We start from the raw sequence: 27378 nt of genomic DNA on the forward strand, positions 1-27378 counted from the left end.
GCTACAATAATATAACATAACATAACATCAATTAATACATAATCATCGTGCTTTTTTTCCTCTCCAAGTAGCGATTCTAAATACATCATAGGGGTTTTCAAACTCTTGTTTTGTTCTGAAGGTTATATATATCTACACACAAAGACATGAATTACGTCAATTCGGATAGTTCGTTTAAGCTACTCCAACTTATTTATATATATATATTAGTTCCTTTTTAAATTTGATTTCGTAGTCTATATTCTTAACAACCTAACCATAGACGGTACCCTATGTTCAGGATAGGAAATAATAGAAAAACATAATAAAAATGTGTTCTTATATCTATATATATCCCTTTTTGTTTTATATATCCCTTTTTTTCGTCTTTTGCCTTAGCTCTACGTACAAATGTTGTTTTATTTTTAATATATATTTTAAACAAATTATTTTTATCATCTTTGTTGTGCTATATATTCTTCCATCTTAATTCCTACCAATTCATTTTTTATTTTGGAATAAGGAAAATTTACCTTAGATAAGGTATGATTCTGACACATCATCCAAAATGTATGGTTATAATGATAAATGACAACCATGAGTGTATTGTATGAATGGTCACGATGTAATTTATTAGTAGGATGGTAGAATTTTCCTATATTTAAGATGAAAAAAAAGCATGATTGCACTTTTATAAATATATATAGAGCGAATTCAATGTATCTATTTTTTTTGACAATACCGTTGCATCGTTTTTTTATTTTTTGACACCTGGATAGATATAATTCAAATTTTTTTATATGATAATCTATAAAACATCTACTTTTCTGACAATACCGGTGCATCATTTTTCGACATTTGGATAGATATAATTCAAATTTTTATATGATAATCTATATTGTAGCTACTTGAACATCTCTTAAATTTTCAAAAAAATTCTAATTTGGGATTATATTTATTTAGGTGTTGAAAATAGAAAAATAACACATTAGTATTGTAAAAAAAGTAAATACGTTGTAGTCGATCTATATATATATATTATATGTATTTGTGTACAAGACGTGGAATTATAGCAGCATCAATTAGGTTAAAAAGTTTGTGAACCATTGGACTGATTTCTTTGGGTATCTCTTGAGCTTGTCTTTGTAATCAACAAAAAATAGGCCGAACCTAGATGTGTATCCAGAAGCCCACTCCCAATTATCCAACAAAGACCATACAAAATACCCTTTTACATTGCATCCATCCTCTCTGCATTTAACAGATGACAAAATCATATATATATATATATCAAATTAAAAATATCTATATAAATATAAATATATCTATATATATATATAATGTTGTAATGCAACAAATTAATAATTTTTAAATATATATGACAAAAAGTAAATAACAGCTTACAATATATACATACTTGATAGCAGCTAGCAAATTCGTTAAATAGTCATTATGGTACTTGATCCTTTTATCATCCTTTAAAGCTTGTTTAATGGCAATCTTCGTGTCATTTGGGTCGTCCATTCCTGCAAGAAGAAAAATATTGAAGTTTAAAGTGTTACTTAGTTAAGTGTGAAAATACAATAATATAAAAATGCAAAGATTAATTACCATTTTCAGTAATAATAACTGTAGGATTTCCATACTTTTGTTTGATATAGTTCATTAATTTTCTCATGCCTTCAGGTACTATGTACAACCATATAGAGTTTGCCTGCATGTCAAATAAAAAATATATATTTAATTAGAAATATTACAGTTTTACAAAGTCTAAACAAAATAATAAATTTAGTATATCCTGGCTATTTGTTAGAGGAAAATTTAGTATAGAAAATCTTTACTATATAAGCAATAAATATAGATATAAGCACATATATATATATATATTGTTTTCTTCTATAGATTATTACATACCCTGTCTCCGATAATTTTTCCATCTGCTGATAATGCTGAAAATGAAATGTATATATTAACATTAAAACTAATCAACGAGAGAAAGTAATATATATATATATATATATATATAAGTATTTAATGATCACGAAGACAAGGACTACATATCCAACATGTTTACTTACGAATTGTTAGGGCACCAGAGTCTTGCACAGTGTCGTTAAGTGCCATTGTCCGGTTCCAACCGTAGTAAGTAGTGTAATGGTTAATGCCCACAAAATCCAAGGACCCTTTGACTAGTGAAGCCTCAAATTTTGAAAAGACTGGCAGCCTTTTTCTTACTCTCTCTCTCATTGACTTTGGATAATCCCCAAAGATCAAGGGGTCAAGAAACCTGCACTTACATTCACATGACGCTAGTTATATATAGGTAAAACTTTAACATAAGAATGCATCATTATAAAACCAACCCCAATCAAAGGTTACTTTTGCCCTCCTCTTGGCGATACTTTAAAATGAATATAGAAGCTAGCTATATGTATTGGTGACTTTGAAAATACCAGCCAAGCTGAAAATCTTGGGCTCTTTTAGTGGCTTCAACATCTGCCGTGGAGTTTGATGCTGGTTCATACCACGTAACATCAAGAGATATCCCAATGGAGCCTTTCTGTTTAGGCTGCAAAATCATATTATACAAACACACTACATTGTTACTACAAGGGTTTACATGAAGAGTACGTAGTAGTACTACTAGAAATGGTCTTGTTGATTATAGTATTATTAGGTATACCTTGTACTTTTTCCTATAAATATCTGCAACAGTTGCATGAGACAAGAGAACGTTATGAGCAACTATGTAAGGCTCCGTGGCTGAGCTTCCAGCCCTGCAGAAAGAGCACCGCCCGGGCGCCTCCAAACCGAAGTCGTAGCCTTGTACGGAGAATATATGAGGCTCGTTGAAGGTGATCCAATGCTTCACTTTCCCACCAAATTTCTCAAAGCATGTCTCAGCAAACACTGCAAAGTCCTTGCTGCACACCATGCATTATAATTTTCATGATTATTAACTTAATTATTTAGTTATAATAATATTATGTTTTAGAAGACACGAGACAAAGATTGATGAATTTTAGAAGTTGCTCCACATTTTTTGAATACTTTAGAATTTTCTAGATATTTGTAGAATAAGATTACTCTAGAATTTCTTATAAGCATTTCTAGAAAACTTAAGTTTAGAATTTTCTAGTTATGCGTGGGAAACAAATAAATTTGTGTAGATTAATCTAAAAGTTGTATTTGTAAAACAAATACAGTAGAAAAATCTAGAACAAATAATTATAGCCACAAATGTAAAGTAGGCTAGCCACTATAAATATCTCATCATGGGTAACAAATGGTGTAATTATAAACAACAAACCATCAATAAAATTTTACTACTACCCATTACTCTCTAAAACATAAACATTACTCCTCTAAACCCAAATTTTTTCACTTGTCCATTCAACAACATCAACTATAATACCATAACCCATCATTACTCTAGCCACTACTACTACTACTCATCAAATATTTTAAACTACAACAAATCATCACTATTTTCTCAATCCCAAATCACAAACCATTAATGAAAAATAAAATTTAATTGTTTAATTTTACATGATGTGACGATCGAGCCATCCTCTGTATTTGTCCTCCAATGCTTGAGGGAGGTCCCAGTGGTATAGGGTTACGTAAGGCTCGATCCCTGAATCATTACATTATAATCTGAGGCTTTGTAAAAAGTCATATATATATATTTATAAGATGATGATGATGAATATCGAATGATAAATACGTATTACAAACCTTTGGCCAGTAAGGCATTGATGAGATTATTGTAATGATCAACTCCTGGTTGATTGATTTTCCCACTTCCATCTGATGTATATACCAATTAAATATACTTATAAATTGATGAAATCTGAAAGTAGTATTTTGTATATCCAAAAACAACGTCTCATGATGAATTTTGTAAAAATTAAAGACCAAATAATTACTTTTAATATTATTTTTGGTTATTATATTTCCTGAAAGATATATAAGAGCTTACTAGGAAAAATTCTAGACCAGCTTATTGAAAACCTATAAGCATCCATTCCCATGTCTTTAAGAAGTTGTACATCTTCCTGTTCAAAACTATTGAAAATTGAGAATCTTGTATTGTAATTAATATATATATATATATTCGATTATTATTAATTAATGATAAAAAAAATGTGCACTTACATTATAACGGTAGTACTGATCCACAGCAACATCTGCATTACTATGATCACTTATCTTACCTTGGGAACAAAGTGAAACTGAATAAGGGATCGTGACAGATAATAATCGTAGAAAAAAAAAACAAAAAACAAAAAAATTAGATTATTTTTTGTAATAATGAATAGATAGATTATAGAATAATTGCTATGTGATACAGTTACATATTCGTCCACTACTTAAATAAATTCAAGAGGATTGTTGCGACAAATATTGAAAGCTTTGTTCGTTGATGGCAATAAAGCATCATTGGGAACATATCTGTCACTAATAAAAAAAAAACATAGTTATATAAAACAAAAATTTTAATATTGTTAATTGATTATTGGTAGAATTAATAATCTATATGCACAAGTTCTTGTACTCTCCGTAAATAGACACATTTTAAACAAAAAAATTGAAAAATAAACAGTTACCAGGAGTATGTGAAAAAGTATCCCAAATAGAAAGACCCCTTCCCTCTTCTTTTACAGCTCCTTCGTACTGAAACAAAAATATATATGATCATTCATAAACTGTTAAAAGTGAATTGAGAAAAATATACCTTTTACACTAGCTATTAACATTAGAACTTTTGAAAGCAATGGAGCCAGAAAAAATACATTAATGAAAATGACAATTTTTTTTTTTTAAGGGATGTGAAACATATATATCTCTCTAATCGCAATCCAAAAATTGTCCACTACAAACTCATCGGATTTTTTTTTTATATTCATAAAAGTGCAATTGAGATCAATCTTATAGTCCTACTACATCCATCTTCCAAAATATAATGATGGTGGCTTGTATATTTTGACAAAAGACTAGGAATCAAAATTTTTAGACATAAAAATAAAATCAAAATTTTGCAGTCACGTATACTTTCGTTACACTTCTCCCAGATTATTTTATTACACCAAATGTCAATGTTAATTGATGTGAAGAATTATTATAGCATGAAATATCATTGGAAAAAATAAAAGAAAATTAAAGTAAACCTGAATGTTATTATTCTTTCCAATAAAAGTAATTAAAAAAACAAACCTGAAAAGCAGACGAAGCCGTCCCAAAAACAAAGCCCTTTGGAAAACTTGCTCTGTTAATGTCCGAAAAGCAAGTTTGGAAAAAATAAAAAATAACTACTAAAGTGACCAGAGCTTTTCCTTTTCCCCTTTCCCACATCTTATAATTATTAAGAGATTTCAAAATAAAGACTGAGAAGGAAGAAATTTTAAGGACATATATATAGATGGGTCCAAAATAAATTGTGGCTTTGTTAATAATCTTTACAAAAAGATAGAGTTAGTGGAAGATTTGAAAGAAAGAAAAAAAATAATCCTTGCCTAATAGGAATGTTTTTGTTTTTTTTTTTCAATTATTATTTTATAATGGGATTGCTTTAGGCATTGATTTTATCTCTATAATGGGATTGATTTTTATAATGGGATTGTTTTACTGGTTTTTTTATTTTTTTATTTTTTTATATCCTTGTCTAGAGATATTATTTTTTTTACTTCAATTATTACGTTGGTGTAGAATTTTATTTTCAATACTATATAAACGGACACGAGGTGAGCTTTAAAGGCATTGGTCATTGCTATACTTGAATGCTAAACTCCATCCTCGAGTATGACATGGGATCAAAGACTAACGGCTTCTCTTTGTAATTGATGGAGGGTACACTACAATGGTACTTTGGCTATGATCTCTCAGCGATATAGGATTACAACATTCGTTGGCGATTGTTCCTAGTGAAAGATTTCGCATTAAAAAAGTGACTAATTCTTTGGAGAGAAAATCTATTCTTTTTATAGGAAAACGACTCAAGCTCACAACAGTTGGATTAGGTGAAGCTTCCAAAGAAAGTCTCAAATTTTATCAGGAAACAAAAAAAAAAAGTGTTGCAATCCCATAGTGATTGCCGCCCCAGGGGCACCTATGAGACAAAAATTCTTTTATGAGGGCAAGGGATTGCTATCAAGTCCTCGAGTTATAATACAATCTCGAGGACCCTAGGTTTCCTTTGGAAGAGAACTCTTGTGTGTGTGTGTGTGTTTTTTTTTTGGGGGGGGGGGGGGGGGGGGGTGCACCTATGACACAAAAAGTCTTTTATGAGGCCAAGGGATTGCTATCAAGTCCTCGAGTTATAATACAATCTCGAGGACCCTAGGTTGCCTTTGGAAGAGAACTCTTGTGTGTGTTGGGGGGGGGGGGGGTGCACCTATGAGACAAAAAGTCTTTTATGAGGCCGAGGGATTGCTATGAAGTCCGCGAGTTATAATACAATCTCGAGGACCCTAGGTTGCCTTTGGAAGAGAACTCTTTGGGGGGGGGGGGGGGGGTATTGTTGACGGTGAGAATTCGTCAACGATATTAGGTCGGAAAACTCAAAAGTCGATAAGAAAATTATAAACTTAGAAAGAATTTAGGAAAAACTCGAAGGAGAAAAGTCTTGAACAACAATGGAAAAAGTTCTCGTATATTGCTCAATAGCCCTAGTATACAATGAATTTTCCAACCCCTTTGCTGGAGGGGTGAAAATCTATTTATAGAGGAGCTCTAATGGCTCCTAATATATTGTGGTCCCAAGGGACAAGAATGGACATAGATACATTGTCATGGTAGTGGCATAGGACGTAGTGGTGCAGGAGGTTGTGGTGTTGGCCCTGGTACATGGTCATAGGTGTGCAAGTAGTGCCTCCACTCTTTGTACTAACTCAAACTGTCACTACTTGTCTAATACGGATGTCAGAGTCACACATCTGTGATCCTCAGGGTTGTACAGCCTGTTCCCGTACACGTACCTTGTACCTGATGGTTGCTCTCATATATCCAAGGTACACCCTTGCTCCAAGTCCCTTTATATTTTCTTAAGTATAAGACTACTTGTAACCTTGATTGAGATACATATGGGAGTCGCACCCTCCTGGTGACACCTTCCTTAGAAAATAGAGAAGGGCCTCATCAGCGGGGCATATGTTTATATCAAAGAGGCGTGGGAGATAAAGCCTTTGCAAGTTGGTCTGTAAGGGTGAGATGTGAGATGTCGCGCTGTGTAGCCTCGTGAGATGAGGGGCATGGCCTCGAGAGATGGGGAGATGGTTGAGGTGTCGCACTGTGTAGCCTCGTGAGATGAGGGGCATGGCCTCGAGAGATGGGGAGATGGCTGAGGTGTCGCACTGTGTGGCCTCGCGAGATGAGCCACATGGCCTCATGAGATGAGGCGCTGTGTTGCTTGGTGAGACGAGGTGCTAAGTGTCTTGAAGAGCCTCACATAGCGAGGCCTCCCAACACGCGTTCAGGGGTGTAGCGCCTTGTATAGCGAGGCCTCCCTTAGCTAGTCTGGGGGTGTAGTGCCTTGCATAGCGAGGCCTCCCTTAGCGCGTCCTAGTGTCTCGACAGTTTGGGCATGCGAGTCACTACAACATTTTATACTTTATATTACATTGAAAAATGACATTTTTTTAAGAAGTGTTATTGATAAAGATCTCATACGGAATGTTATTGGGCTGTTTTTATATCACTAAATTTCAATGGAATGATGAGTATTAGGGCTTTCAATAAAACATATACTGCACATATTGGGCTCATTTTACTCTCTCTCTTCAATCACTCTTTCAGTTTCTCCCAAACACTCGATCTCTTTCTTCAATTTCTCTTAATCCCCCTGTGATCTGATTAAATCGCTCATCATTCTTTCTCAATGACTCTCATAAATTCTTGACGAGAAGCTTTGGCACAAGCAACCTAGCCCGACGTTCTTTCTCCTCCAATCAACTCTCTCACGAAGTCTCTCCTATAGAAGTGAGTTCTGAATATTTTCCAACTTTTGATTTGGTTCTGTTTATGTCTTCTATTGATTGAATGATATAGTTTTTATATTTCTCCGTTGGATATTAATCTTATTCTTAGTCTCCATTGGATTTATTTTACTTGAGTTTTCTGCTATCTCGTTAGTATTAATAGATGTGTTTTTTTGTTTTGGTTTTAAACTCACTCAAAGAAATGAATGAAGTGAAACCCCAACCACACTCATCAGCTTCGAATACATGCTTTTTTCCTGCAACTAGTAAAAACACATAATAATAGGAAGATAATCAGTAATTTCGTATCCAGATATGTTATGTTATTCAACAAAATTCAAGTATTCACACACGAACATCATCTACTTAATCACAATGTTAGTCCCTAAAGTACTATCATCATTTGATAACATAAATTTCAAAATTAATGGTTTTGGTCCATAGATATATATACCTCAAACACTTACCCCATTCAATATAATAGCACAATAGTTCTAGCATTGTTCCACACAAAAATAAAATAATATTTTAAAAAACGACAACATGAACATTTAATTAACAAGTTTAGGAACCTTGACTAAAATGAGACTTCTAATAATTTAGATATCAACTTAGGAATAAGTAGCAAAACCAACCTTTTTTAACTGTTAATTTAGGATTTTGGTTGATAACAGACATGGTAAAACAGGGGACATTTTTAGTCCACCCAGGAGACAAGGTTTCTGAATCAGCAAACTCTAGATACATCGACAAATAATTTACATTGTTCCCTTTTGGGAAAATTGATAACCTCATGCACATTATTTGAATAGAGCTCCGTGCTATCAAGCTTGGAAAAGTTGTTGATGGTCCAGCTTAACCGACCAATAATCAGTAGGCTGACCAACATTCCCATTAGATGTCTCTTCCAATTTATCTATATAGACATATAAATATATATATATATATACATATTTATATATAATAGAGTCAGTCAACAAATATAATGTCTTGACTGAACAATATCTCTCATATTGAATTTAAACAGAAGAAAAAGAAAATGTCACTTTCATTCTAATTATTGCTTGGTACACTTGTTTTTCCCTCTTTCCATTATTATTTAATTATTTAATTCAAATTTGACTCACTTTTATTATATCTTATTACATTGTAAAGGTGTTTATGTGTTGAGACAAACTTCAAAGAAACTTTTGTGGCAATAGTTTGCAAGAGGTATGCCTCTAACTTTTTTTTTAATACTATGCAAATGAAACTGACTTGGAATATTATGATAAGCATGAGTATATGCCTATCATTTCAGAAGAAAATTTTGAAACTGAGTTGGATGATGTACTTGAAGAAGATCAATATGTGAGAGTGGATTGTGAGGGCACGTTAGTTTGAATATCATGTTGTTTTATTGACAATTGAACTAATCTTGTAGTACTTGTACTTGATAGTTGTTATGTTCATTTCCCATATGGGACTTATGGTGGCTGTATTCTCATTTTAGTATAACTAGTATAACTAGTAAGTATTCTTAATAGTATTATATAAACAAGAAAAATAAATATATAAACATTAAATTTTCTCAGCTCCAGCACGGACTGAACAACTCTAGCAGTTGCTTCCAATAGCTGCCATTTTACATAGATTAATAACCAGCCAAGCATTTAGAGTGAATAAGGATAAGTACTAGGTAGGCAATTTAGGCTATTTGGGCACTTGAGTGTTCAGCATCAGGAAATATGGATGTCAAGACTGATTGTTAACATGAAAGGTTGATATGGATGAATGCACCAAAACTAGAAAAATTGATGAATTAAAAATGAAAACTGAATATAACCTGATAAATGGAAACCTTAAGGGTAGATAAATGGTTTTCATTATAGGCCTTAATGGGTATTTGTTTTGTGATTATTTTATATGTTACTTTCATGAGACATTATTTTAATTAAATAAAAGTATTATATAAACAAGAAAAATAAATATATAAACATTAAATTTTCTCAGCTCCAGCACGGGCTGAACAGCTCTAGCAGTTGCTTCCAATAGCTGCCATTTTACATAGATTAATAACCAGCCAAGCATTTAGAGTGAATAAGGATAAGTACTAGGTAGGCAATTTAGGCTATTTGGGCACTTGAGTGTTCAGCATCAGGAAATATGGATGTCAAGACTGATTGTTAACATGAAAGGTTGATATGGATGAATGCACCAAAACTAGAAAAATTGATGAATTAAAAATGAAAACTGAATATAACCTGATAAATGGAAACCTTAAGGGTAGATAAATGGTTTTCATTATAGGCCTTAATGGGTATTTGTTTTGTGATTATTTTATATGTTACTTTCATGAGACATTATTTTAATTAAATAAAAGTATTATATAAACAAGAAAAATAAATATATAAACATTAAATTTTCTCAGCTCCAGCACGGGCTGAACAGCTCTAGCAGTTGCTTCCAATAGCTGCCATTTTACATAGATTAATAACCAGCCAAGCATTTAGAGTGAATAAGGATAAGTACTAGGTAGGCAATTTAGGCTATTTGGGCACTTGAGTGTTCAGCATTAGGAAATATGGATGTCAAGACTGATTGTTAACATGAAAGGTTGATATGGATGAATGCACCAAAACTAGAAAAATTGATGAATTAAAAATGAAAACTGAATATAACCTGATAAATGGAAACCTTAAGGGTAGATAAATGGTTTTCATTATAGGCCTTAATGGGTATTTGTTTTGTGATTATTTTATATGTTACTTTCATGAGACATTATTTTAATTAAATAAAAGTATTATATAAACAAGAAAAATAAATATATAAACATTAAATTTTCTCAGCTCCAGCACGGGCTGAACAGCTCTAGCAGTTGCTTCCAATAGCTGCCATTTTACATCGATTAATAACCAGCCAAGCATTTAGAGTGAATAAGGATAAGTACTAGGTAGGCAATTTAGGCTATTTGGGCACTTGAGTGTTCAGCATTAGGAAATATGGATGTCAAGACTGATTGTTAACATGAAAGGTTGATATGGATGAATGCACCAAAACTAGAAAAATTGATGAATTAAAAATGAAAACTGAATATAACCTGATAAATGGAAACCTTAAGGGTAGATAAATGGTTTTCATTATAGGCCTTAATGGGTATTTGTTTTGTGATTATTTTATATGTTACTTTCATGAGACATTATTTTAATTAAATAAAAGTACATATATATATATTATTACAACTGGAACATTTCCTACACCATAGTCTTTCATTTAAATGGTGGGAAAATAATTTTATTAATGTTGGACTTGATTTCATACATTAATGTTGAGTTAACTAGTTTCATGCATTAAATCAGGTACTACCACAAAATATGCCTCCAAAAATGACATCGCAACGAAAGATGATAGTAAGAGAAGACTCTTCCGAAGATCTAGAAACAACCACAACCCATATAAGCTCCACTAAGAGAAAGAGGTCACTTAGGAAAAAAATATTTGACACAGAGCAATTAACTCCACTCATTAGCTTTTATCATACATTGGCGAAAACACCCACTCAAATTTCATCTACCCCAATGTTAGATTTACCACCAGCCAATACTAGGGGATCTCACAAAAGGGTGCTTGGGAAAACACATAAAACTCCTATAGAAGATAATCATGGGTCATTAATGGCAACACAAAAGTCACCTCGCCTACAATCATTAGGGGCGCAAGATCTTGGAAGCTCATCAAAATCTATTGCTGATAACTGTGTTGTTGACCACACAGAAGAACGTACAAAAAAGAGAACAAGAGGTCCAACTAAAATGAAGTCTATTGCAACTGATAGTGATGGTCGTTTGGAAGTGAAGTTTAATTCCAAAGGACAACCAATTGGTACAACATCGATAAAATTGTCTTCTTTTTTAGGAGCACTTGTGAGAGAAATTGTGCCAATAACAATAACTGATTGGAGGAAGATCACTCCAGGAATGAAAGAAGTTTTATGGAAATCTATACAGGTATAAAGTCTAATCAATATTTATTGTACTATTTTTTATGATCATAAAGTTTGCTACATTTTTTTGACACTAATATATTTGCATGTTTAATTTTTTACTAGGCAAGATATAAGGTTGACAAAGAATGGCAAAAGTACTATGTCTTTAGAACAATGGCAGATCTTTGGAGAGCTTCGAAATCAAGATTGATTTCTAAATTTAGGAAGGCACCCAATGAAGAAGCAAGAATGAACCTGAAACCTGATAACATCAACTCAGAAATTGAGTGGAAAAGTTATGTTAGAGAAAAAACTAGTGCTGAGTTTAAGGTACCTTAATTTCAATTTTTGTCCTAAACTTATTACAAATTCAAGTTCATTTATGATTAATACTATTATCATTAATCCTTGATTCTAATAGGCCAAAAGTGAGAAATTCAGAAAGATACGGACAAAGCAATTGCCTCACACTTGCAGCCGTAAAGGATATGCACGCTTGACTGAAGAATTGGTAAAATTAGATCTATTTGTATGTGATTTATAAGAAATTGATTTTATCTCAAAATTTAATTAATAATTTTTACATCCTTTGCTAGGTTAATAATAGCGGAAGCAAAGAAGCACCTTCTAGAGTTGATGTTTGGACTAAGGCACATAAGAAGAAAAATGGTCAACCTGTAAATTCAGAAGTGGATGAAGCTTTTGTATGAACTAACTTTATTTAATTATGATTTTATTTGTTTTTATTACATACTTTTCATCTAACTATTACCATTGTTGATTTTACATATATATTTTCAGGATTTAGTGGAAGAATATAAAAAAGATCTAACTATTTCTTCAACTACAAGTGTTAATGATGACATTCTAACAAAGGTGCTTGGCCCTGAAAATAATACATATTTGAGGGCTTTTGGAAGAGGAGTTACTCGGTCAAAGTTGGCAATTGTTTCTGAACGAGATGATCACATGATTCAAATAAAAGATCAATGTAATGACTTGAAGGATAGAATGTCACACATGGAGCAACTAATTCAATCTTTACTAAAAAATCAGGTAAGTTATTTTTTTTCTTCATGAATTCGGTTATAATTAGTGTTTTTTATGTTAAACTAGTTTTCCATTCAACTAATGGCTGATGTATAATATCACTGTAGAATGAACCTGTTCAAAGTGGGGAGCAATCAAATGCCCATGTTCCATTGTCTCCTGTGGTAACTTCCGAATCATTAAGTCTTAAACTTTCTCCACTTTTTATAAATGAATTCTAACTATTGCCACTATTCTTAAAGAGTGTAAGGGATAACATATATGGCCAAAAATGCAAAATATTGGATTGGACTGGATCTGGAGATATTATTGCAGATGGACACTTCATTTCAAGTGACCCACAAGATGAGGTTCATCATGTTCCTCTTGGTCCAAATGCCATGAAAGTGGGAATAGATTTTGCAAGGAAACCCAATGCATTTCTTTGGAGGCCTACATCTAACATTTGCCATATGGAAGATGCTATTGGTAGTATAATTGCTTGGCCATCTGAAAAAGTGAGAATGAACTGACCAAGTAAGTATATTTTGCAAACTCTACATTACTACTCTACTATTTGTTTTTTTATATATGTCTAAGTAATTTAATTATGTTTATTTTGCGTTCTAATGCAGTTGGTTGTGATGCCATACTTCATATAGTTAGGCTCTTGAGGTGTATTTTCTTTTCCTTGTACTCTTTATAATGGAAAATATCTTGTTGGCTTGCTTTAGTAGTATAAACCATGCATGAATATAATATTTATGTCTTTTAACATTAATAGTGCTTTAATATTGTTGTTGTTGTTTCATTTCTGACCAGGATCACAGATAGATGGAAACAAATGGAAGGTCATGGCACACTTTTTGAGCTCGGCAATAGGCTTTCAAATCTAGTGCAAATAACAAAGCATCAAAATATCTTTAGATTTCGTTGTTCACTTTTAAAGTGAAACATGAAAGTTTTTTCAAATTTTAGTTAAACCTTTTAGCAAGAAGTTTATTATGATGACTTTGATTCTCTAAACTTTACTTTTTGAAAGATGGTTCACTTAAGTGAAATATGTATTTGGACCGAGTTACCTAATATGATGATATTGACATTTTTTAAGATTTAATGCTTTTTTTTATCATTATATTGTTATCAAGGAAAAAAAAATAAATTTTATTAAAATATAATATAAATAAAAAAATAACAAATATAACCAAAAGTTATCATTAATATAATAATAACAAGCACAAAATGTTATAAAAAATCTATAATAACATTTTTATAACACTTAAATAATGACATGAAATAAGCATAATGTTTAACTATTGAATAAATATAACAAGCACAAAATGTTATAAAAGAATTTATAATAACATTTTTTATAACACTTAAATAATATCATCTCTTAACAAAATATTTATAAGCTTGATACATAGTTATTGTATGTATTTTGTAACAAAGAAAAACTGTTATAGAATAGTTAATTATAACACTATTGATAACACTTGAAAATTATTATAAAAAATTCAAGACTTTTAATAACATGGGCTATGTTAACATTGGGTAAAGTGTTATAAACTGTTTTTGATAGCACTTTTTCAGAGTTATCCATAATATTTTTTCTTGTAGTGAGTGTTTCACGCATCGATGCCTGGGTACGTAGCACCTCGCATAGTGAGGCCTTCCATTGTGTTAGGGTGCCTGCGTTTGCACCTTTAGGTACTGAGGCATGTCGTGAGGTTCTCGTACATTTGAGACTTGTTAGGCATGCCGTGAGGCATGCGTTTGCACCTCCCTTACATTTGTTGGGATTTTATGCCCTAATTAAAACTCAAATTCTTTGTAATATCATTTTATTACCAATAAAAGAATAGAAATCATTTTTTGACTTGGTCAATCACTTTGCTCACATGTTTTATTTTCATGATTATTTGTTTAATATAAACTTCTTTTAAATCCCGAGCATATAGCTAATCTTATTTATAGTGACGTAATCACAGTGGAATATATGTTCAAAATAAGTTAGTCCTAAGATTAGTCAGTGCACATGATTTACACTGACTTGCCAATCTACGATATGATCTACTTACACATTACAGTGTTATGTTCTTTCCAGAACATTAACAAAGTAGATAAGATTGGACTGATATTGACAGTTGATAAGATAAGTAAACATACCGTTATTATCTATTCTAGTCATATCATATAGTTGACCGTATGTCAATTCAATCTCAATTCTGAGTGGTTAGTATTCTAACTGATTGTATTATTTGAGTTCTTTGACTTGTTTTTTACCAGCTTACCCTACAGACTAGCCCATACTTACATCTTGGGAACTCGGTAGTATAACTGAGTGGGAGTGTTAATCATAGATATGAACATCTATAGCTTTTGATGAAGAAGTAAAACGATGGTTTTCTTTTAGTTTGGTTCAAGGTGTTAAATGATAGAGATCTCATTTCAGTAATTAAATTAGTTTACTGAAATATCATTTACAAGGAACTAAGTGTTTTAAGGATAAAATACAAAGAGGGGTAAAACAGTATTTTAGTCCTATCTCATTGTAGACAGTCTATAGAGGATCGAGTGACAATTATGGTTGTAACAATGGATAATTAATAGCGTATCTATATTTGTTATAGAGTGTTCTATGAATTCAAGAGTTCAATTCTGAGTCTATAGTGGAGTCACGAGGAATTAATAAGTTAGTAAATTTATTTGTTAAATTTATGATAACTTATTGGAGCTTGATTCATAGGCCCATGGTCCCCATTGTACCTTGGATAAAATCATCTAGATAGTCTCAATTAATTGATTTAATTATCAATTAGAATTATCAAAGTTGACCAGGTCAATTTTGGATAGTTTCACGGAGTTATGAATTTTTGAGAAGAAAAGAGAAATTATGGCAGATTTATTAATTAAGATAAATTGGTATCTAAATTAATAAATACGTTTAAATCAATGTTAAAATTATAAATAATTAATTTGATAAAATATTTAAATAATTATTTAATTAATTAAATCAATAGAAAATAATATAGGCCTTGATTTTAAGTCCAATGTGCTTATAATCAAATGAGAAATTTCACGGGCCTAAAGCCCATGATAATTTCGACCTAGGGCTTCAAATTGGATATTATTTTATTGATTTTTTAATTAAATTAAATGGCCTAATTGAGTCTATAAAAGGAGTGCTTAGAGAGAAATAAGACAGACGATAGATAAGTTTAATCACTGGTTTTCTGATAGTTTTAGATTCTCTCTAAATACAAGTCATTTTCTAAGCTTCTTTGTTATTTTCTCTGTGTCTATCTCATGTGTTGAGAATTGCCCATACTAGTCTAGGTGATTCTAAGGATACATTGGAAGATTGTGAAGAAATTAGAAGAACGGTTCAGTTTCTTGATAATACTTTGCGACAGAAAAAATACAAGAGTTAGAGAAATTGAAGGAAAGACTCTTTCATTCCGCTGCGTATACTGTAAGTATTATTGTCTTTGTTTATTTTTTAATTCAATTTTAGAAACATGTTCTAGGTTATCTCATATTAATTTGTTTAATATTAGATCTACATGAAAATAAATAAAGATCCTCTATAACTTTCCCAACAACTGGCCTCAAAGCTTTTGGTAATCTTTATTTTCATGAATGAACCTGTTTAAAATTAGATTATTTGATATGTTTGAATAATTGGATGGATTTTCATGTTTTTATGAAGCATATTGATTTTATGTGATTATTAGTAATTTTTAGGTTATTTTGTAGTGTTTTTTATGCTATTAAATTTTATATATGCTTTATTTTGTGTAAAACATGTTAAAAATTAATTAGAAAATGGTTTTGGTTTGAAAAATTACTCAAAAAATTTTTTTTGGAAAAATTTGGCATGGCTGCCCATGCGCGCACGCCCGCGCGCACCCGCACGCGCCCACCAGCCACCAGCGTGGTGAACAGTACCCACGGGTACTATTCATCCAATTTTTTTTTTAAAAATTAAAGAAAAATAAAATTTGTGGAAATAAATTATTTATAATCAAAACCAAAAAATATCTTTTTGTTTTATCATTTAAAATTGTTTTTTTAAAACAAGATATTTTTGTTAGTTGAGATTTAAATAATTATATAGTTTCTACAAAGATTCAAATTCAAATTTAAAAATAGACTAACAACTTAATTTTAAATCTTTTAATATATAAAAATATTAGAATTAAGATATCAAATATTTTCTTTTAAATTCTTGATATTTTATTAAATCTTTATTTGAAAATATAAATATCTTTTTATTCTATAGTTTTTAATATTTAAATTATTTGAAATTTGAATATTGTTAGTTTGATATTTTATGGATATTTGAATTTGATTAGTTGTTTTAAGATATTTTAGGGTTGTTATGACTATTAATATATATATTTTAAAATGGTTAAAATATTTGCTTATAGTTGTAATAACACAAGATATTTTTGAAAAACAGTTTAGATATTGATTTTAAATTTTAAAATTGGTTAAATTTTGAAAAATATCATTTTTTTCAGCCAATTAATAAAATATTTTTTTAGTAAATAGGATTTAAATTAACTTTGGTTAATTCTTGATAAATCCTATTTAAATTAAATTATTATTTTTTTCTTCAAATTAACCTAAAACCAAGTTGATTGCTGTTAAATGAAATTTAAATTAACTATTGTTAATTGTTGATAAATTTCATTTAAATTGACTTACTTTTTGTAAAAATTTAATTAATTTGAATTTTTTGATAAATTCTAGATAATTAATTGTGGTATATTTGCATACATTCATAGAATTGCTCATATGGTAACATGATTAGACTTATCCAATTATAACATGTCTGTTTGCACTATATGTGGCATTTTTGCAATTGGGCTTAGATGCATATGGTGGCCCATATGTTTGTTAGATATATGGTATTTTGCCAAATAAAATATTCATAAAATGATAGGTTTTATTTGGCCCCATTAGAAAATGTAAAGTTTAAATTCCTCTCTTGTGGGTGATTCCACTTGTGAATGCTCATTTGATTTGCATGACTATAGTGGACCTAATCAATTAATAACAATTAATAAAACGAAGGTTTAAATTCCTGTCTTTTGGACCTTGTATGGAAGATAGGAGGCCTTTGTAGTGGGAACGACATACTGGACCCAGTCCTCCTCCATACAAGCCCAATTGTTAAGGCCCATTTACCTGAGTTGGACTTCATTGTATATGTTCATTATATTAGTTAAACCTAAATATTGATTAGCAACAAATTAATTCTAAATTAATTGAATTTGTTTCAATGTGACACTTTAGAATTAATAGGAAATTATAGGACTTTGGTTTTTAAAAATTTAATCTGTTATTTATTTTTTGGAAAACCATAGTCATTAATTTTTATAAAAATAAATAATAAAAATACTATTTTTAATTTAATAATGAGCTTATTTTAAGAATTTTATTCGATCTCCACCGTTGGTTTAACATAGTCAATAGCTTAATGTGGCCTCGATGCACTTTGATTCGTCCCCCTACGGAAGGTGTTCATTAGTTATTTTGACAAGGTTAGATCTCGAAAGATAGATATTATAGGTCAAATTCTACTAGACTCACCCCTACGGTGAATACTAGGACTAAATCTATGATTATTGAAACCGTGGGTCTAGCTCATAAAATAAGAGATTTTGTTTTCTTATTTTGATCGAATAGTAGGTTGTTAATAGTGGTGTCCATTATTAAATGAGTTTACAACTCTATTTAACTAGTGGTACTTTTTTACTCTCGCCAACCGGGACAAGGATATCATAGATTAATTAAAACCTAAAGAAATAGAGATATGATTGTTTTTGGTATTTTTTTCTCATATCTTGCATATTTTGGTATATGTTGTGATATTTCTTGAAATTTGTGTGAATAGAAGTTTTATTGAGCAAATGTGATGGATTTCTATTTTATTGATAATTTGTAGTTTTAAGTTAAGTAGTGTCTGTGTCAACTCCCATCCTTTCTCAAATTTCGATGGAGAAACTCATTGGAGAAAACTTCCTTAATTGGAAGCAGAATATCAACATAGAGTTGATTGGTGACAACTTCGAGTTCGTCATGATTGAGGAATCCCCAGAACAAGCATCGTGTATACACGTTCGTGATGTCACTGTCAATGCTCGTGATGGCACTGTAAATGCTTGGATAGCACCATATCCACACATACGTGATGACACCGTGAATGCTAGAATAGCACCGTGTTTTCACGTTCTTGATCAACTTGACTATGGTCTGACGCAACTCATAAACGAGCTTTAGTTTTTTGAGCCTATCATGGGTGGACCTAGTAAAGGAGGAGAAAATAAGACTACTGCTATTGCTGCTGATCCAGCTAAGGCTGAAGCTAACCAAGCTTCGTCTTCGAAAGCTGGAAACAAGAGGAAAGGTGGACAAAACAACAACCCCAAGCATGCAAAGGCTACAAAGACGAGTACACAACCAAGTGCACAGACGCCTAAGGGGAAGAACAAGAAAAACAAAGAATGTAAAGGTAAGTGCTTTCACTGCAAAGAGAAGGGGTTTTGGAAACAGGATTGCCCTAAGTTTCTAGCAGCGAAAAATAAAGGTAATGATTATAGTTAATTTATCTTAGAAACATGTGTTTTAGAGAATGATAAATCTGTTTGGATTATTGATTCTGGATCTACCAACCATGTTTGCAACTCTTTACAACTTTTTGAATCGTGGGAGGAAGTGAACGAAGGCGGTTAAAGCTTAAAGTTGGGAATAGAGTGTTCGTTGCGGTCCAAGCTAGAGGAATAGCTCGTCTGAAGTTCGGAAATAAATACTTAATTTTAAAAAGATGTATTTTTTATTTCCGATTTTAGTAGAAATTTAATTTCAGTTTCCATGTTGCAATTAGAACAATTTGTTATGACTTTCACAAGTTCTAATATATCTATTTCTTTCAATGGATCACAATTGTGTATTGCATGTTTGGAAAATGAGTTTTATATTCTACGACCTAATGAACCCCTTGCTCTTAACAATGATTTATTCAAAGTAGCTAAACCTAGGACCAATAAACATCAAAAGATCGATAACGATAATATGACGTATTTATGGCACTCGAGACTAGGTCACATTGGCTATGATAGAATCCAAAGACTTACAAAGGATGGACCTTTGAGGGAACTCACCTTAGGTGAATTACCTGTCTGTTAATCTTGTCTAGAAGGCAAACTGACCAAGGGTCCATTCTCTGCAAAGGGTGATAGGGCCAAAGAACCACTTGGTCTTGTGAATTCAGATGTTTGTGGACCTTTGAATGTACAAGCCAGGGGTAGTTTTTAGTGTTTCGTCACTTTCATTGATGATTACTCTAGATACTCATGTCTTTACCTAATGCATAGGAAATCAGAAACATTTTCAAAGTTTCAGGAATTCCTAGCAATGGCTTAGAACCAATTAGGTAAAACGTTAAAGATGTTACGATCTGATAGGGGTGGAGAATATTTGGATATGTAGTTCCAAGATCATTTAACTGAACTTGGAATTTTATCACAACTTACTGCCCCAGGTACTCCGCAACAAAATGGTGTAGCAGAATGCCGGAACATAACTTTATTGGAAATGGTTAGATGCATGCTTAGTTACTCAACTCTACCAACTTCGTTTTGGGGACATGCAATTCAAACCGCGAATGACATTCTCAATGTCGTGCCATCAAAATCAATCCCCAAAACACCTTTAGAACGCTGGAATGGTCGTGAACCTAGTTTATGCCATTACAGAATCTGGGGGTGTCCCGCCCATGTCCTAAGGAAAAAAGAGGGAAAGCTAGAACCGCAAACTGAAGTTTGCATGTTTGTTGGCTATCCTAAAGGTACTCAGGGTGGACTTTTCCATAGTCATTAAGAAAAGAAAGTGTTTACTTCTACGAATGCTACTTTTCTAGAAAATGACTATGTCCAAAACTTCAAACCTCGCATCAAAGTAGTTTTAGAGGAGATGGTTAAAGAATTGACTCCAACCAATGTTCCATTGTCATCAACGCAAGTTGATGATGAAATTACCACTCTTCATGTCCAACCGGTGCAAGTCAATTTAAATGAAGAAAGTACCACTGTTCTTGAGCAAACAGTCACAAAGGCTTGTCGTAGTGGGAGGGTTTCTAGGGACCCAGTTCGCTATGGTTTGGATGGTGAAACCAATATGGTTGTTGGTGACACTAGTGATGATGATCCGTTGTCTTTTAAACAGGAAATGGCTAGCCCTGAAAAGGAACTATGGCTCGAAGCCATAAAACAGGAAATGGAGTCCATGTACTCAAATTCTGTTTTGGATCTTGTGGAAGCACCTAGTGACTTTAGGGCTATTGAGTTCAAGTGGATCTACAAGAAGAAACGAGGTGTTGATGGAAATATCTAGACTTATAAAGTTCGATTAGTGGCAAAGGGTTATACCCAAAGATAAGGCGTGCACTATGAGGAAACGTTTAGTTCGGTAGCCATGCTCAAGTCCATTCGCATCCTCCTATCCATAGCAGCTGCTCTCAACTATGAGATCTGGAAAATGGACGTCAAGACAGCTTTTCATAATTGAAAGCTTGACGGAGTCATTTATATGGATCAGCCTGAAGGATTTAAAGTAGCTGTACAAGAAAGAAAAGTTTGCAAGTTGAATAGGTGAATTTATGGACTTAAGCAAGCTTCTCGTTCCTGGAATCTTAGGTTTGATGAAATAATCAAAACCTATGCTTTGAACAAAATATTGATGAGCCCTGTGTTTACCAACTGAAGGCAAATCAAATAGTGGTATTCCTGGTTCTTTATGTGGATGATATCTTACTCATTGTAAACAATATTAAGAATTTATCAGAAGTGAAGAATTGGCTGAGCACTCAATTCCAGATGAAGGATTTGGGTGAAGTAAGTTATGTTCTAGGTATCCAGATAATCAGGGATAGAAAGAATAGACTCTGAGCTCTATCTCAAGCAGCTTACATAGATAAAGTGCTTGAACGTTTCTTAATGACAAATTCCAAGAAAGGGCGTCTACCGTCTCACCATGGAATTCATCTTTCAAAGAAGCAGTCTCCCCAGACTCCTGAAGAGGAAGATGCAATGAGAAAGGTTCTGTACGCATCTGTAGTTGGAAGTCTGATGTATGCTATGTTGTGTACTAGACCAAATATCTGCTATGCAGTGGGAGTAGTGAACAGGTATTAGTCAAACCCAGGACCGGAGCATTGGATATCAGTTATGCATATCCTGAAGTAGTTGAGACGGACTAGGGATTATATGTTAGTCTACAAGGGTGGTGTTCTGAACCCTGTAGGCTACACCGATTCAGATTTTCAGATTGATGTCAATGACAGGAAGTCTACTTCTGGAATGGTGTTTACTCTTGGGGGTGGAGTTGTGATTTGGAGAAGCGTAAAGCAGTCTGCAATCTCAGATTCCATCATGGAGGCTGAGTACATAGTCGTGTCAGAAGTAGCTAAGGAAATAGTCTGGCTAAAGAAGTTCTATTCGGATCTTGGTGTTATTCTAGAAATGGATAAACCGCTTGTGTTGTTTTGTGACAATACAGGAGCGATAGCCAACTCGAAAGAACCTCGAAGTCACAAGAGGAGTAAGCATATAGAAAGGAAGTATCACATTATTCGAGAATATGTGGCCAGGGGAGATGTGAAGGTTATGAAGATTGCAACTGAAGACAATCTTGCGAATCCATTTACAAAGACACTACCAGAAGCTACATTTGATAAGCATATCAAGGAAATGGGATTAGTAGAATTAAGGCATTAGTTTCAATTAGTGCAAGTGGGAGTTTGTTGGGGTTTTATGCCCTAATTAAAACTCAAATTCTTTGTAATCTCATTTTATTATCAATAAAAGAATAGAAATCATTTTTTGACTTGGTCAATCACTTTGCTCACGTGTTTTATTTTCATGATTATTTGTTTAATATAAACTTCTATTAAATCCCGAGCATATAGCTAATCTTATTTATCGTGACGTAATCACAGTGGAATATAATATATGATTATATGTTCAAAATAAGTTAGTCCTAAGATTAGTCAGTGCACATGATTTACACTGACTTTCCAATCTATGATATGATCTACTTACACATTACAGTGTTATGTTCTTTCCAGAACATTAGCAAAGTAGATAAGATCGGATGTATTTGTTACATCGGACTGGACCGATATTGACAGTTGATAAGATAAGTAAACATACCATTATTATCTATTCTAGTCATATCATATAGTTGGTCGTAGGTCAATTCAATCTCATTTCTGAGTGGTTAGTATTCTAACTGATTGTATTATTTGAGTTCTTTGACTTGTTCGTTACCAGCTTACCCTACGGACTAGCCCATACTTACATCTTGGGAACTCGGTAGTATAATTGAGTGGAAGTGTTAATCATAGATATGAACATCTATATCTTTTGATGAAGAAGTGAAATGATGGTTTTCTTTTAGTTTGGTTCAAGGTGTTAAATGATAGAGATCTCATTTCAGTAATTAAATTAGTTTACTGAAATATCATTTACAAGGAACTAAGTGTTTTAAGGATAAAATACAATGAGGGGTAAAACGGTATTTTAGTCCTATCTCATTATAGACCGTCTATAGAGGATTGAGTGAAAATTATGGTTGTAACAATTAGGGGTGTTCGTGGTGCGGTTGGTGCGGGTTTTCTCTAATTTTTTGGACCGCACCACATATGCAGTTTGAACAATTTTCCAAACTGCAACCCGCACCGTATAGACCTCAAACCGCATAAACCACACCGCAAAAATGCGGTGCGGTGCGGTGCGGTTTTGGCGGTTTATACCTATCGCCAAATAATTTAACAATTAAATATTATAATTAAGAAAGATTCACAATAAATCTCATAACCATAGAGTGTTTATTAAAAAAATTAAATGTACAACAAGCTAATAAACTTTAAGCAAAATAATAAAAATATAACAAACTAATAACAAATAAAAATGTAATATAAAAGTAAATATTATTTTAATTAAGGAGGAATATATTTAGATTGAAGTAGAATATGTGTTAGCATCCTATGAAATATTATATTTCTTTCTAGATATTGTGTATATTATATTATACTATATAAATATTTATGCATTAACTTTAAATGTAGTAAAATTGAAAAGAAATAATATAAAAAAGTTAATATATATAATGATGCAGTGTAGTGTGGTTTGAATTGCATTTATAAAATTTAAAACCGCAAACCGCACTGCACCGCGCGGTTTGGCAAAAATACAAACCGCAACGCGAAGGGTTCTAAACTGCAAATTGCGGTGCGGTGTGGTGCGTTGTGGGCGGTTTGTGCGGTGTGGACGGTTTTATGAACACCCCTAGTAACAATGGATAATTAATAGAGTATCTATATTTGTTATAGACCATTCTATGAATTCAAGAGTGCAATTCCGAGTCTATAGTGGAGTCACGAGGAATTAATAAGTTAGTAAATTTATTTGTTAAATTTATGATAACTTATTGGAGCTTGATTTCATAGGCCCATGGTCCCCATTATACCTTAGATAAAATCATCTAGATAGTCTCAATTAATTGATTTAATTATCAATTAGAATTATCAAAGTTGACCAGGTTAATTTTTGATAGTTCCATGGATATATGTATTTTTGAGAAGAAAAGAGAAATTATGACAGATTTATTAATTAAGATAAATTGGTATCTAAATTAATAAATAAGTTTAAATCAAGGTTCAAATTATAAATAATTAATTTGATTAAGGATTTAAATAATTATTTAATTAATTAAATCAATAGAAAATAATATATGCCTTGATTTTAAGTCCAATGTGCTTATAATCAAATGAGAAATTTCACGGGCCTAAATCCCATGATAATTTCGACCCAGGGCTTCAAATTGGCTATTATTTTATTGATTTTTTAATTAAATTAAATGGCCTAATTGAGTCTATAAAAGGAGTGCTTAGAGAGAAATAAGACAGACGATAGATAAGTTTAATCACTGGTTTTCTGATAATTTTAGATTCTCTCTAAACACAAGTCATTTTCTAAACCTCTTTGTTATTTTCTCTTCTTCTCTCTGTATCTATCTCATGTGTTGAGAATTTACCACACTAGTCTAGGTGATTCTAATGATACATTGGAAGACTGTGAAGAAATTAGAAGAACGGTTCAATTTCTTGATAATACTCTGCGACAGAAAGGATACAAGAGTTAGAGAAACTGAAGGAATGACTCTTTCATTCCGCTGCGTATACTGTAAGTATTCTTGTCTTTGTTTCTCTTTGAATTCAATTTTAGAAACATGTTCTAGGTTATCTCATATTAATTTGTTTAATATTAGATCTACATGAAAATAAATAAAGATCCAGTATAAGTTTCCCAACACACATTCCTTAGCACTTACACCTTTTTGCATCGAGGCCGGAACTTCGTGTATAAATCTTGACCCCACATAATAAGATCTCTCATACGAAATTCAAAGACAAGCCTCGCATAGCGAGGCCCTTAGTTGTGAGTGCTTTGTGTACTCAAATTCATATGGCGAGTCCCTTGGGTGTCACGAGGCCGAAATTTTAGGCTTGGCGAGGGATGCTTTAAGGGATAATTTCCCATATTTACAATACGCTAGAGGCTCACTTTGTTTAGATACAAAGACCTGCATGAAACATTGTCTCGCGTGATTATCTAGGAGCATTGGACACGGGTTGCTGTCTTTACTTGGTATGGAATTTTGACATCCACACTTGCCCCCAATCTATGAGAGGGCCTTTAGGCGTTCTCGTGGAATCTTTTTGTGCCATCTTTATGACATGCAATGTACAAGTGCATTTCTTTTTTTATGAGATATGGAAAAACATACTTCAAAAGTGGTGATCCTCAAGGCTCCTTTGAAGTTTAATTAATGCTAATCATTCGTTTGTACAGATCCCGCTAGTGTCATTGGTGTACAAAACATCGGGCTGCACGAAGGAGCTTGAGGCACACTACCTGGAGGGGCCCAAGAAGTATCTTCTAGACAAGGTGAGCCCTCGTGTGGTGCTTCCAAGATGTTGCTATGGGTGGTTTGCACGTATCCATCACTTGTCAGATTTCAGAGTGAAGAGTGCTTTAACAATTCTTTCTTGTGGTCCTTTATCTTGTTGGCTTCTTCTTCACTATTAGAGCAGCAGGTCAACTCGACCGCGAAGTCTACCAGTAATTGCTCATTGATAAAACACACTTGGTGTCTTGATTGTGCTTCATGCTCATCGAAGGAGCATTTGAACTACTCTTATGTATGCACGTTAGTTTATTTTAAGGATGCGTTGACCCTTTGGGTATCTCCCATCCTATTTCCTTTTTATATTCGTCATGCACGCGTTTTTGACTTTTTATTTTTGATTGAGAAGTGTCCTTCTCATTATTATGCACAGTACTATTTTTGCAAGCGTCTTCTTCGAGACCCTTTTCGCAAGCATCTTCTTTGAGACCCTTTTCGCAAGCGTCTTCTTTGAGACCCTTTTTGGGCTAGGTGACTTTAGTCGACCTAGGATTATTATGAGGACCCTTTTTGGTCCTTGAAGTGATCTCCCCTTGGGTTGTGACCCTTATAGGGAGATGGTACTTGTGAAGCCTCGTAAGTGCTTATTTTCAAGGCCCTTTTACTGATTGTGAGGAAATTTTTTGCAAAGACCTCCTTTAGGGCCCTTTTTCCCTAGGTTAGGCGACTTGGTTGATCTAGACTTAGGGATCTCTTTTAGCTCCCTTTTTGCCTTCTACGATGCAGTGCCTTTGTAGGGTGGGTGTGTTTGTGAGGAAGTCACTTCTTAGTGACCTTTTGACTTTCTTAGCCTCTATAAGGGTAGCTAGTCGTTATAGATTCAAATGGTTTCATATAAGGTTCACCGCTCATATATTTATATATATATACTATAAGTATATATATATCTCACGAGGTTAGACACCTGTTTTGTACATGAATAGACACATATTGAGGCTCTCTAGACTAGGCACCTATTTCGTACATGGCTAGGTGCTTGTTGAGGCTTACAAGTCTAGGTACCTATTTTGCATAAGGCCAGACACCTAGTGAGGCTCACGAGGCTAGGCACCTATTTTTCACAAGGTCAAACACCTATTGAGGTTGGATATAATACCCCCAAATGGTTGATGGGATCTCTCTTGCCAAGCACTTTGTTTTTCATTCTTTCCGATACACTTTGACAATTTCAATTGACAATGGCAGTATGTGAGTCACGTAAGTATCCTTGGAGATGAGAGATGTGATATATAATATATGTGTTTGAAATCGGTTATAGTAGGCAATGTGCAAGGGCAGGCATTGTAACGACCCCAAATTCGCTAATAAGGCTTAAGGGCCTTGATTAGTGTGCCAGGAGGGCATTATTGGGTTTAATGTGGTTTGAATGAATTTATAGATTTAAATGCATAA

General features: G+C 32.9%; 2 protein-coding genes and 1 long non-coding RNA gene across 4 annotated transcripts; 2 read left to right on the top strand and 1 right to left on the bottom strand.

The window, feature by feature from the left end:
• Positions 1 to 1061: 1061 nt before the first annotated feature.
• On the bottom strand, positions 1062 to 7307 carry LOC133822936 (beta-glucosidase 40-like). Of its 2 annotated transcripts, XM_062255413.1 has the most exons (14): positions 7276 to 7307; positions 5197 to 5257; positions 4590 to 4656; positions 4138 to 4196; positions 3962 to 4037; positions 3718 to 3789; positions 3529 to 3616; positions 2663 to 2903; positions 2433 to 2548; positions 2058 to 2266; positions 1894 to 1928; positions 1591 to 1693; positions 1397 to 1505; positions 1062 to 1230 (listed from the first exon to the last, which is right to left on the bottom strand). In XM_062255413.1, the coding sequence occupies exons 1-14, from the start codon at positions 7293 to 7295 to the stop codon at positions 1062 to 1064; spliced, it is 1425 nt and encodes a 474-aa protein (XP_062111397.1). In that variant the 5' UTR covers positions 7296 to 7307. The 2 variants fall into 2 exon arrangements, with proteins under 2 accessions (XP_062111397.1, XP_062111396.1); XM_062255412.1 differs by lacking the exon at positions 7276 to 7307 and having other exon boundaries at positions 4138 to 4214; positions 4584 to 4656; positions 5197 to 5334.
• Positions 7308 to 11608: 4301 nt separating this feature from the next.
• LOC133824606 (uncharacterized) lies at positions 11609 to 13190 on the top strand. Its single transcript, XM_062257542.1, has 6 exons — positions 11609 to 11941; positions 12043 to 12249; positions 12341 to 12430; positions 12516 to 12623; positions 12721 to 12975; positions 13077 to 13190. The coding sequence occupies exons 1-6, from the start codon at positions 11609 to 11611 to the stop codon at positions 13188 to 13190; spliced, it is 1107 nt and encodes a 368-aa protein (XP_062113526.1).
• Positions 13191 to 13197: 7 nt separating this feature from the next.
• On the top strand, positions 13198 to 14058 carry LOC133821236 (uncharacterized). The gene is made up of 3 exons (XR_009887400.1): positions 13198 to 13485; positions 13584 to 13623; positions 13771 to 14058. It is a non-coding gene; the product is annotated as an uncharacterized LOC133821236 (long non-coding RNA).
• The last annotated feature ends 13320 nt before the right edge of the window (positions 14059 to 27378 follow it).

Source organism: Humulus lupulus, chromosome 3 (assembly GCF_963169125.1).
Source record: "Humulus lupulus chromosome 3, drHumLupu1.1, whole genome shotgun sequence".
Lineage (NCBI taxonomy): Eukaryota > Viridiplantae > Streptophyta > Magnoliopsida > Rosales > Cannabaceae > Humulus > Humulus lupulus.